Here is a 13378-nt window from a genome sequence, read left to right on the forward strand (position 1 = left end):
GAGGGTCGTGGGGTGTTTGTCATTATGTGCATGTGGTGGTGTGCTGACCTTGAAAGTGATGAGTGCTTGCGGTGCTGGAGGTGATGAGACACACATATGCCAACACAACATCTTCAACTCATTTAAAATATTTTAATTTGTATTTACGGAACATTTGACCAAACTTCCTTTTGTAGTTGTAATTCCTAGTTCTCGTTATTTTCCCCAAAGTGATCAAAACAGCTGTATGGTTAGAGGTTATAGCGCCTCATGCTGCTTTGGCATGCACTTGACAGCCATTTCATGTGTCCTGATCTATTTTTTTTTTTTAATGCCACTGGAGTGGGCAGAGAGTTGAGAAGGGGCAATTGTTTCTAAAAATATCCACCTATGTATGTGAGGACATAACCCTTAAAAAAAACACGTTGTCTTTAGGAGAGGTCAGACTGTAAATAAGTCGCCACTTTCAGACTCTCCCTTGGCTCTTGACTTTTAACTTCTGTGTATATTTAACCATGCTGTGGGCAATAAGGAAGTGAAGAGACTAATTACTAGAGTAGAACCTTGGTCCACCTCCAGCAGGTTGTCCTAACTGTAGTTTGACTTTGGCTCTTTTACCTGCGCTGTAAGTATTGTATAAAATGTGCATATAAAGAGAGAAAAATGTATTTTCCTGCATTAGCTCCTGAATTTGCATTTGCATAGAAGAAATTATTTTATTTTTTAATCCAAGCCTGTAAAAAAATAAAAATTGAACATCTGTCCCATTCTTTGTACAGCTGGCCGGGTGCCAGCTTGCATGGTGGGATAGCTGATGCCGGTTGAAGGACTTTTTTCTCGACTTGTCATTTCCTGGCCGAGGTGTGATATTGTCTAAGTTAGTAGATCATTTGGGAGAATCAGTATTCAGAACACGTGTATTCATATATCTTGTTTATGTAACTCCTGTTGAAAAAGTCAAACAACGTAAATAACCTTTATGTCGTCACAGATGAAAAGTTTTGCTTGCTGCGAAAACAAACTTTTCTAAAGTTCATTATTTTAAAAAAACTGGTATTTAGGATATTTATTCAAGTGGATACTTCCTTGAAATAATTAAAACATCATATCACACCATACTGTAGGTACATTATTATTATTCCTGGACTGGATTTGAAAATAATTCATTCCTCAGCTTCACTCACCAAACATGTTTTAAAAAAAAAGAAGTCATATTTTCCCCCCGCAGTAGAAATCATGTCAGCTCTCTCTACAAAATCAACAAAGGATGCCTTGAGTTGCCCTGTGGGAGCCACGTATTAGCATTCTGTCTCGTTTCATTTGACATTTCAATTTTTACAGTGCGAGAGGAAAAAGAAACAATGAGAAACAGGTGCAATTTTAGCACAGCAGTCACGTTGGGTTCAAACTAATCATGCCGTGTCAATGGGATATGTGCCGTTATATGAGATCTCTTCGCTGTGTCATATTGATGATATAAGGCAAAGAGAGCCACAAAATGGATTTTAGGTTAAAGAAACTCTCAAAATGGCTGTCGGCTTTCAGCTGTAGATATGGGACAGATATTTGAGTCCATCGTAATTGAGTGTCCGCTCGAGGCTTTAGGTCAGGGAAGGACAAAATGTCTTTGCTAAGTTTTCCTCCTTTGCATGCGTGATGATGGAAGCGAAGCGCATGACGGCATTCCTTTGGTAAATATTTCATCACGTGTTTGACTGAGTGAGTTTACCGCAAGTCACCAGCGAGTGCAACGTGGTTAGCCTGACTTAGCTGTTTTCTGTGTACTTTATGCCTTCACGTATCCGCATCATCTTAACAAGCGCTGCCTCCCCTGTCCGCCTTGATGAGAGCACTCCCGCGGTGAACCTGCTCCGCACACTTGGCTCAGTGTTCAAGTAATAGCTTGGAATTCATGTCACACTTTCATACACATGATGCAAACCTTAGACACAAATCTCGCAGCAAAAGATCACTGTATATTTCTCTGGCTTGCCTGATGAGAGTTAATTGATGTCAAGGAGTTTTTGAGGCCCGTGGGAAATCATGTCAGCCACAACATTATATGATATATAAGAACATCACGTGCCTGTCTCATGATGTTGCTAAATGAGGTTAATTGTCAAAATATGAGATGCCTGCGTGCAGTTTGAGACTAGTGCACAATATGTCACAACATACCTGTACAAGCGAAAATACACTTTTTAAATAATACATTTTGATAGTGTTAAATCAAATAAACATTGGCAGGCTATTGATGCAGATCGTATATTGAATTTTGAGTTGTTGCTAGTATGTGTTATCAAGATGAGATAAATGGATGCAACAAATAATGCAGAATGAGTAACAAAGGAAGGAGCTACTTCTTGGGTACTGAGTAATTGCTTGGGCCCTGCTTATTATTATACTATATGTTAATATAAGCAATAATGATGTTTATTTTGTGACAACAGTGATTATGTTAATGAGGTCTCATAATAATTGAGAAACAAATAAATAAATAATAATATTCTCTGCCAGTGTTCACATTTTCAAATCAGCACTACTACAACATTCCTGGGAAATCACAATTGCCCACAGGCACCAATTTATGACCCCTGGTTTGATTGATGGACTCTTTGTTTGACTTTATACAATGTTTTGGTTCTTACTTGCATCTAAATCATGAAAACAGGTTACATGCTTGCAAAAAAAAAAAATTGATTGATCAGACAAAAGAACAATTAAAAAAATGTTAGGCCATTTTATATTTTGCTTTATTTGTTTTATTTAGTATATTTTGCATTCATAGCCTATCTTGCAAATACTTGTACTGTACGGTCATTGCCATTGAACTTATTTCAACCCCTGACGCTAGTACTGTATTACAATCAGCGGTTGTTTACTATGAATCTCATTCTGACTTGGAATCTCTATCATTTTAGATGTTAAAAAAAAGACTTAAGAGTTGCTTTTATTATGTACATCAGTACTCTACTGTACTGTTATATACTGCCTATACCAGCCAGGAACTGATAGTAAAGGATACATATCATATTTGAGCTTATCTTACTTACAATAGACAAAATAACAAAGATCAAATGTTCTTTTATTTGACTGCAGTCACAAATCTGTAGCTCCCCGACTGAACTGGTAGTTACTATAACATATCACCACAACACATTGCACATGAACCTGCACTTGCAGTCCATTAAAATGCACGATGGCTGACTCGTTAGGCGGGCTTATTACACTATCTGTCGAAATGATTCAAGCTGCGCGCTCTGGTCTCAGGTGCTGGGATTTGTCACATCCGTCGAGCGTGGCTGCACCTTTCGCCAAGGCGGAGCCGCAGAGGTTTTAAAAACATAAAAATAAAACATGCATCTGTCCTCACAGGAACGATGATGAGAAAGATGGACTTACATACCTTGTGTATTTTTTTTTTGTGCCTGTTTTTGAATGTGCCATACAGTCCACACACAAACTTACTGAGTAAAGGAGAAGACTATTATTGTCTTTGTGTTAAGGTATACATAATAATGTTTATAGAGTTACTCAGCAAGACCAGGTGTGCAAATCAAGCTTATCTAATAGCTGTGGGGTGTGCGGGGGTGCGCGTGTGTGTATTGGGTTCCATTATAGGAACAGGTTGCCTGTCTCCATATGTGCGCAGTGAGCGGGGAAGCTGGGAAAACAGGGATCTCCGCGGCTCTCTGTGTTATTACTACCTCCCGCCTCACCAAGTCTTGTTTGAAGACAGGAAATAGGAGTCAGACCGCAGTCCGAGGGGCATGTGGCAGTGGTTTATACTTCACTGACCTCTGACTTATGCTATCCACCCCCGCCCGCTCTCTCACACCTCTCCCCCGTGTCCCTCCGAGGTAAAAATGTCCCGATCCGGCCCGGCTTGCTTCGGATGGGCCCGGCCAGGGCAAGCACAGCAGACTGGATGCTCTGAGATTTGTTTTGAGCGAGCAATGAAAAGCAGATGGAATCAGAGGAACTGATTCACCAGAGGAGGGAAGAAATAAAGGCAGACTCGTAAAGTATTTATAAAATAACCCCTTGCTTTATAGCTGGTTTTGCTGTGGAAGCAATGCAGACTCCCCAATTGTACCACGATTCATTTTTGACTTGATCAGATCATAGATGGAAAGCAGAAGGAGATTAGAGGGCAGGAGCTTGTTTTGAGTCTGTGCTGAGGCCCCGTGGAGGTTGTGGCTCCGAGGTTCAGGGATTCTTTTACCTACTTTCTTTTTACAGCATTCGGAAATTAAATAATATCTATCTCCAATAAGGTCACTTGCAAGACAATATTATTATGGTAGTTTGGCAGAAATACTATCATGATACAGAGATGCATCATACTACCATGAAAGTAATTCAAATAAACTGAGTAATGAGCAAAAAAATAAATAAATCAACCAATTAATAATAATACAAACCAAATAATATTAATTATAATAAATACTAAAATATGTTTGAAATATTGTGATTTTTTTTCCAGGAGCAAGAACTTCTTCATCACTCTGAGCTCCATTTTTGTGCCCAGTGCAACTCTGGCACTAGACATGGTCTAAATCTGCGCAGGGGTGTGCTAGAGCCAGTGTTGGTATTTTCACAGACCTGTGAACGCAGCTGACTTGATTCGACGCCAACCAAAGTGGCTACTCGCATGAATTATAAACAATCAAAAAGGGAATAGGAAAACTCTTGGATATGATTTTCTTGAAGAAATGTCTTTCACTATTTTCATTCTATGACCAATGAAAGGTTCTTCTTTTCTTTCTTTTTTATTTAGTTTTTCCTATCTTTTTGCCTTCTTTTTTATTTCCCTTTCTTTTTTTGTATTTTTTCCCCCTCTTTTTTAAATTCAAAATAAAACTCCAATTTCAGGCTCATACCTCGTGCTTCTGATGGTTGTAGCCAACCTCTTGTTATTCCCCTTGTTAGACTCTGAAGCACGCGCACCAAACAAACCTCCATGTGTAGAGCGCCTCATTGTGTCCATATTGCACTTGTTTCTATTAGTCATGTGGCATATTAACGGTTGCATGACTTACTAAACTCGATCTCAGTAAGATTCCAAAGTTGTTTGGCTGTCAAAAGCAGACAAGCCCGCCCCCGCCCCTCTTGATGGCGTCGGTGATAATGATGTCGCGGCTGGTGACATCATCACAGCGTGCCAGGCACTCGCACAATCGGGCTCAGCCTGATCTTGGCAGCGCCGTGAGAGGGAGGCGAAAAAAAAAAAAAAAGAGCACCTCAAAGATTGATGTTTCCATTTGGCTTTCTGTTTAATTCTGCCGCCCCATTAACATATTCAAATTGTCTGTGTGAGCTTTTGTACGGAGGAAAGCATTTTGATTTGTTCTGCCGACTTTATATCTCTATTACCGCCTGGAATGAACACAGTCAATTGGAGCAGGATATCCGGCGATTTGGCTCCCCGGCGCAAGCCTTTGCCGCTATTTAACATGTATTGTTCCCACTAAAGATGCCTTTGCCCAGCTTCTCTCTCCTTTTCCATTTCTCTTTGCTCCCTGCTCCCTTACATCTCTTCCTGTTGCACCCTGCCTGCTCATTCCTCCCTTGCCCACAACCCTATCTGTGCCTTTGCAGGACTCTGAGAGAAAGGGCTTCATGAACAAGCTTTATGCCATTCAGGACGTGTGTATCAGTGTGCAGAATGCGCTGGATGAAGTGGCCTCCTATGGCGAGAGGATAAAGAAGTGAGTCGTAAGCCCGCTCCTCGGCGCCCGGCCCGCTTGCGCTTTGTGCTCCGCTTCACACGTCCCAGTGTTTTTTCCCGCAGTGCCAGGTTGCCCCACTTTGCCTTGCCAGCCTGATTAGAACTTACTGGCGAGAAACGCTGCCAGCATGACAAACAGATGATCCTCCGTTCCTCCTGAATCATATACTGCTTCAACACCCCGACGGCGCCCTCTTGTCAATATTTTCTCACGGCCCTTTTTTCCTCTCTTTGCAGCACTTTCAATTGGACCGTGCCTTTCCTAAGCTGGCTGATCATCGTCGCACTCGGAATGGCGACCGTCATTGTTTACTTCATCCCGCTAAGATATATTGTGCTAGCCTGGGGTAAGCGAGATCACAAGTCGCGAACATGTGCGAATAAATAATGTGCATTCACCGCTAAAACTGTACCTTGAGATACGGGAAACGTTTTTGTGACATGAGCCACCATTTGGCTAATTTTGTGCTTTTTGTACTGTACCGTTGTAGTGAACTCAACATACTTAACGACAAGCAGCAGTTTGGAAGATAGTGAACAATTCTTCAAAAACAACACTAAACATTAAAAACAAAGAGTTTGTGTATTTCGAACAAACACACATAACTGCTTTTAAGTCTGCTAGCGTAATGCTAACACATAAATACAAATGCCGGGTTAATAAATAGCATCAGTCTTTAAGCCAGCGCTTCTGACCTCAATAAATAAATCACCATAGTTTAGTGCTATTTTTCTTATCAAACACACATTACAAACAATTTTGTTTTGTTACATTAGCAAAGCAATCAAATGTTTGTAAATGCAGAGATTTTGATCCACTTCTGATATTATTTTCCATTAAAAATCAATGATACAGTGGTACCTAATGTTGTGACCTGTGTGTGGTGTGTTCGTAACTGTCCACTTCCTGTTTCCATATGCTTGATACAGGAGTGAATAAATTCACCAAGAAGCTGCGAGACCCTTACACCATTGATAACAACGAGATCTTGGACTTTTTGTCTCGAGTGCCCTCTGATGTCCAAGTGGTGGGTAAAACTCTCATCTTTACCTGCTTTTTTTTCTTTCTGTCTTTTTAATAAGATTGCATTTTTGTGTGTTTGTTTTTCATGTACATGTAATCACTAAGGTTAAGTGAGTTCAGAGCATAACAAGGCTGATTGCTTCCTTATACGCTCACAAAGCACCCTAGCGAGTTTGCGATCTGTAAGCTTTTTTAGTCATTCGGCCTCTAAAGTATAAATCAACAGCTACATGTGGTTTTGAGAGATCAGATTTCCTTGTCACAAAGAAAAAAACTACAAATGTGTTTTAAGGACAACGTTAGGCTGCGCCGCCCATAAAAAAAAATGCAGTTTAAAGTGCAATTAAGCAGCGGCTTTTGAAAGCGGCGGTGTTATCCAGCACCAACGGAATACGTCGTATCCGCGGACAACCCCGCTGTGCCCGGTTCAACACACGTGTGCACAAACACACATTTTGTGACCTCGGGCCTGATATGAGCAATCCCCTTGCCACATCAGCGCGGCCAAACGTCCTCTTTGATGGCTTGCTGTCTTTCATCTTTACAAGGTCATATTCCTCGCTCTTCTGCACGCCTTCACAAGACCCCCCGTGCTTTCCCCAATTCGACCCTTGTGCAGCTTTACAGTGCTCGGTGTACTTGTTTTTTTTTTTTGTGACGGGGAGCTGTTGTAGTTATTTGCACGAGGCAGGTAGCCGTCACATTAAATTAGCCCGAGCTGTCCCCTCTGGTGAAGTGCAACCACCTGACACACCTGGAGCCTAAAGGGAGCGGGATGTAAAGGGGCACAAGCCCAGCAGGTACAAGGCCTTTACAAGGACCCTAATGAGGGCCTGCTGGATGGGGGCTTTGGGGGTTGGGGACATTCTGGTCTGGTGTGGTGAACATGCGGTTGCAGTTGTGTCAGTTGTGAATATTTCAGTGCTACTGTCACAGTGTTTTCAGTTGGAATACTTATATAGGCAGTAAAATGCACCATCAAATCAAGAAAAAGAAGGTTTTATTTTTGCATCCCGATGGAAACATGATGATATTTAACTCATTCACTCCCAGTCTTTTCACTGAAGCAACCCCCTTTGCTCCCGGCTGTTTTACTGGATTTTGACTGATTTTGCAAGGCCCACAGAATATTGTCTTCTATTTCTATATAAACATGGAACCTACCAAAATAAAGAGTAGAGTCTATTCTTTCATCAGGAAAACAAAAGTATGTTTCTATCTGTTTCAGTTTTGCAGCAATTAGCGTTAGTATATAGCTAAGTTTCATCATTAATCACAAATCTGTTTTAAACAGTGGGGGAAACACCTTGTTGCAACATGGCTTTTATACTCTGCTCCCACCTGCTGGCCATTTTTGTAATAACTACCATTACTTTAAGCGACCTTTTCATGAGCTGTATCAACGCCTTCTGTATGCTCTAGCATAAAACACATTAAAAACATATATATAAACACGTCTTTGGGAGCATGGCAATATTTAAAATAGAACGCATTTATACGTTTTTGGGAGCAAATGAGTTAAACATGCTAAAATGTAATAACAATAATATGTTCTATGCAGCCAAACTAGTCTAAACTAGGCATTCTGATTCTTTTTTTGTGGAATTTAAGTTAAGCAACAAAATCCACATGTTTTTGTCCATCTCACGGGGGCGGCCATTTTGCCACTTGCTGTCGACTAAAAATGACATCATAGTTGCTCAAGGCTCAGGCAACAACCAATCATGGCTCAGCTCTTTTCTGAAGCTGTGCTGGGATTGGTCGTTCGCTGAACCCTAAGCACCTGCGATGTTGTTTTCCGTCAACATCAAATGACAAAATGGCCGCCCCCGAGATACAAACGGGTCGATTTTACCCCCTAATTCATATTCCACAAACAGACTTGATTTCCCCTTAAGCGTACTACAAATGTAATGTAAAATGACTGACACAAACCACCTACTAACTCTTGTCTCGTATAAGTCGAGATCTCCACTGATGCGTAGAGGCAGCAACAGGACAGGCTGCCATTTTTACCACCTTCTCCTAAAGTGGGGAACCATTTTAAAAGACTGGCTTTGCTCGCTATGCATACATTTTAGAGCCGCTGCTTCTATCAGGGAGAAGTCTATTGATTTAGATACGGTATACGAACATATGCCATCTTTACGGATATGATCAGGGAGTTCATGTCCTCTCAAACGTGACCAAACCGAGCACCTTTATGGGGCGAAGTCGTCTCTACCTGACGTTTGGGAGGTGTCGGTGCAATATTATGTTTTACGACACCATTAGCCATGCGGGCTGGGGAGTGCGTAAGTGGGGCCAATGCAATTAGCATGCCAAGTGGCCATTTTAGATTGGCGTAAAGGTGCTTGATCAGGCCCCAGTACAAAAATAAGCCCCGGTTCCAATTTAGCGCCTAATGAACAGCAGGGAGTTAGGTTAATATTTTTAGACAATGTTTATGGACAAGATTAAACCCTCTGTGTGTATAAACGGGTCAAAGGCAGGATAGTTAAAGGATGATGTGTTGCCAGATGCTATCGCTCGCATCCACTCGGGGTCTCGTTCACCTTTGCGTTGTCCTTATTTGACAACTTTATTTTATTTCATTTTTTTTAACTAGTGGGGGCCAATTAGTCTCCTTCTATAGTGAGCCGAGGGGGAAAAGACTCAAAACTTTTATTCCATGTTTTCTCCCCAGCTTGTGTCACCTTGACATGTTTCTTTCTTGAAAGCAGAGAGCTAAATCCTAATATGTTCACATGTTCAAACTATTGAGTCTGCTTTCAGCCATTTATAGAGCGCCCTGACTATGCAGCCCTCGATGTTGTGCACTCCAAAAACTAGGGCTGAATGCAATTAACTCATTTGCTCCCAAAAACAGATAAATACGGTTTATTTTAAATATTACCATGCTCCCAAAGACGTTTTTATACGTTTTTTTACGTTTTTATAAGTTTTTATTTTAGAGCATAGTTGAAGAAATTGTAGTTTTTACAGAAACGGCTAGCAGGTGGCAGCAGAGCAAAAGAGATCAATCGTGGCCATGTTGCAAAAAGCTCTTTTCCCCACTGTTTTAAACAGAAATGGAAATAATGATGAAACTTAGCTATATTCTAATGCTAATTGTTGAAAAACGGAAACAGAGAGAAATACTTTTTCCTTTTTTCTTTACTGATGAAAGGAGATACTAAAATTTTTCTTTAGGTAGGTTCCCTGTTTTTATAGCAACAGAACAGAATATTCTGTGGGCCTCGCAAAATCAGTTAAAATCCAGTAAAACAGTGAGTGAAGGGGATTGCTTCAGTGAAAATGGCTGGGAGTGAATGATTTAATTAAATTCAAATTGACAACGCAATTAAATAGAATTTAATTCTGAAATCACAAAGACTGCAATTATTATTATTTTTTTTAAATTGCTTCATTTTGGTCAGTCAATAGGCTTTTTTTTTATAGGGATGTCGATCACATGGATTGGGTGTAAACTTTTCAATTTTAAAGCTACAACTACCAATTTTTCTTAAATAACCGGTTAATATGTTGTTTTTTAAATTAATTTTAAAATCTGATTTAGATTTTTTTTTTTTTTATGTATTACACCAATCACATACTTTTTTCACGAATATCGCTGGTGTCGGGCCGAAACCTCATAAGTCACAATTTGATAAGTTTGATATATTTTAAGAAATCTATACTATTGGTTATTGGTCAGTCCACCTGTGTGGATGTTATTTTTTACAAATTATTGTCCAATCAAATGGTTGAACACTGTTTTGGGCATCTACTGAAAAGTTATTAGGCTTTGCCCCAACACAGGCAGGAAGTCCCTTGAAAAATAGTTTTTTAAAATCTGAATTAGATAATTCCATGTTAAATAAAAATTTAATATTGTTTGATGAAAAGTTAAAGTGATAAACTTGCATAATTGTGATCTGCCTTTCTAAATTATGCTTACGTCACATTTGTTTGATAGAATTTGTGAAGTGGTCGTAGTGAACAACTCTAATTGAAGTAGATAAATATACAGTTTTTAATACTTATTATTTCCCATTATGTTAGCATAAGTTCAAACCCGTAAAGCCAAAACATTTGTAATACAGAGGAATTTATTGAAAATATATGAGAAGAGGACCTACATTTTTTTTTTAATAAAAATAAATAGTTGAGGGCAAAAAAAATCAAAGTCATTCAAATGTGGTGTCCAACGCCACTTAATTTATCTCCTTGCATTCAGGAGCTTAGCCAAAACATTTTCATTATGGTGGCCAAAAAAAATAAAAAATAAATATAATATAGTAAAAAATTAAATATATAATAATATTAACAATCAGTAATAATAATCATAATCATATGAAGAAAACTCATGGACACCAAAATTTTACCTTTGGTATGGGGGTGGCAAGGGGTGGCCATGTAGCTCCGCCCCTGCTTGCATTTGAGTTTTTAATTACTGCATTTTCTTTCTTTTCTTTTTTCTCACCACCACCCACCTCACTTCCGCCTTATGTGCCCACATTGGCATCATCAAAACACTGTCAGAGGTTCAATGTGAGAGACAGCGGCAGGTTGCGGGACGCTTTGCCGCTCACACTGTTAAGCGCGGCACAGTACACGGCGCCCCTTCAGCCCAGCGCACTTGAAAGCTTGTTTTGCATTTGGGAGAGGAGCGAGGGCGGAGCAGCCTTTGAGCACTGCTGGGTCTTTACCCAGCGTCTCTCTTCTCGTCTGTGTTCCCTTCAAGCTTCCTTCTCACGCTAGCAAATTTGCTTATGTGCTCGCCGCATTTGACTTTCACCCAATTTGCGATTTGCTTTTGTTTTGCTAACGCCCCGTTTTCTTCTCGCCTCCGCTGCCTTTTCTTCCGTTTTGTACTTTAACTAGCGCTTGTTGTCGGCGTGATTTTGCCGTGTATGTTGTTATAAGTGAGGCGAGCGGGGGGGGGAGCCAAGGGTATAGCATCAGGCAGGCCTGTCACCTGTGAGGCGGAATTGAACCTGTGACGCATAAGCCCCGTTCTTTTCTTTCCCGGCTGGCAGCTCCTCACGCAGAAGAAAAAGATTGTTTGATTGAGATATTGTTGTTTTTTTTCTACCCCCCCACACTCACCTTTTTGTTTTTGTCAATCCCCTTCGCTTCTTTCTCACCGACAAGGAAACTTTTCTTTGTTTGTATGTGCACGCAAAGTTTTTGTGTTTGGACAGGAATGTCAGTGTGCAGATTTAAATTGCCACTTTCCCTTTTTTTCTGCTGTTGTAGGCGTTTGGCCGTATAATGGGACCGCTAACAGTCTGCGATGCTGTACAATAGCTGTCCTAGTTTTGTGTCTTACCCGAAGCGTGTTAACAAATACGTGGAAATTAGCTGTATACTATTAGAGAAACTTTTTCCTTTTGCACGGTGTGTGGTTTGATTAGGATTTTTGCGGTTATGTTACACTTCAGAAAAGTAGAAAGCCATGTCGTATCATGTGATTATCATATGAGTCCGGGCGTTTATTTCTTGCCAATTTTATCTTTTTGTATTTTTGTAATCAGAGGTGGCAAATCCAGGTTCAGAAAATAAAAACCCTGCTACAGTTTGGCTTTAGCCGCAGGTGCTAGCTAGCTATCTCCCTAGCAGGTAAATGAGCACCTGGGGAGCTAGCTAGGGAGCTCACTAGCTAGCACGCTAGCTAGCGTCTGGGGCTAAAGCCAAACTTTGGCAGGGTTTTTACTTTCTGGACTTGGATTTGCCACCTCTGATTGTAATATTGCTAAAGCGGCCAGGGCAATCCACTTCTTCCTTGACCTATGTTGTTTGTTGTACAATAATATTAACAATACAGTAGTGTGCTACCCCAAATGCTATTTCTCAATAAGAACATTAGCGGTCTGTTTTTATTGCAACGAGATGGGGATTTTCTTTTTTTCTTTGGGGCGTCAGGTGATTAAAATTTAAATCGTAATTAATCGCATGACTTCACTAGTTAACTCACGATTAATCACAAATTTCATATCTGTTCTAAATGTACAATAAAAAAAATTCTAGCTTTCCATACTCTTGTTAACAAAAGAGGAAAAAAATGTTAAACTAATAGAAATAATTCAAATGAATTTTCGACGTTTATAGCGGTCAATGGCAGTGAATGAATGAAAATGAAATAAAAGATTATTAAAAATTTGGGGCGTCAGGTGATTAAAATTTAAATCGTAATTAATTGCATGACTTCACTAGTTAACTCACGATGAATCACAAATTTCATATCTGTTCTAAATGTACAATAAAAAAAATTCTAGCTTTCCATACTCTTGTTAACAAAAGAGGAAAAAAAATGTTAAACTAATAGAAATAGTTCAAATGAATTTTTGACGTTTTTAGCTCTCAATGGCAGTGAATGAGTTAAGTTTTGACACACTTTCTTATTCAGTGTTATAAGAATCTGTGTCCAAATAGAAAACATTTAAAAGTTTGAACCCTGGGGAAATGACACTTTGGCACAATAAAAAGTAGTCAGCGTCCGCTGACAGCTTATATAACAATGTAAATGTATTGTTCCCCCCAAATAACTTAAAATACTGCCATTCATAGCTGGCAACAAAAGTGAGTACACCCCTAAGTGAAAATGTCCAAATTGAGCACAGGTAGTCGTTTTTTTACATAGTCTCCGGTATAAATAGGTA

The 13378-nt window shown here is 39.9% G+C and overlaps 1 protein-coding gene across 6 annotated transcripts in view; it reads left to right on the forward strand.

The window, feature by feature from the left end:
• The window catches only part of mctp1a (multiple C2 domains, transmembrane 1a), a 98794-nt gene that overhangs the window by 81648 nt on the left and 3768 nt on the right, over positions 1 to 13378 (forward strand). For all 6 annotated transcript variants that reach the window (XM_086076150.1, XM_086076145.1, XM_086076144.1 and 3 more), the window contains 3 exons: positions 5581 to 5690; positions 5948 to 6057; positions 6641 to 6738. In XM_086076150.1, coding sequence (XP_085932276.1) covers positions 5581 to 5690; positions 5948 to 6057; positions 6641 to 6738 — 318 coding nt within the window. The remainder of the gene's footprint in view (positions 1 to 5580; positions 5691 to 5947; positions 6058 to 6640; positions 6739 to 13378) is intronic.

The sequence above is a fragment of the Leptonotus elevatus genome, chromosome 5 (genome assembly GCF_054856555.1).
Source record: "Leptonotus elevatus isolate MCC_2025b chromosome 5, RoL_Lele_1.0, whole genome shotgun sequence".
Classification (NCBI taxonomy): Eukaryota; Metazoa; Chordata; class Actinopteri; order Syngnathiformes; family Syngnathidae; genus Leptonotus; species Leptonotus elevatus.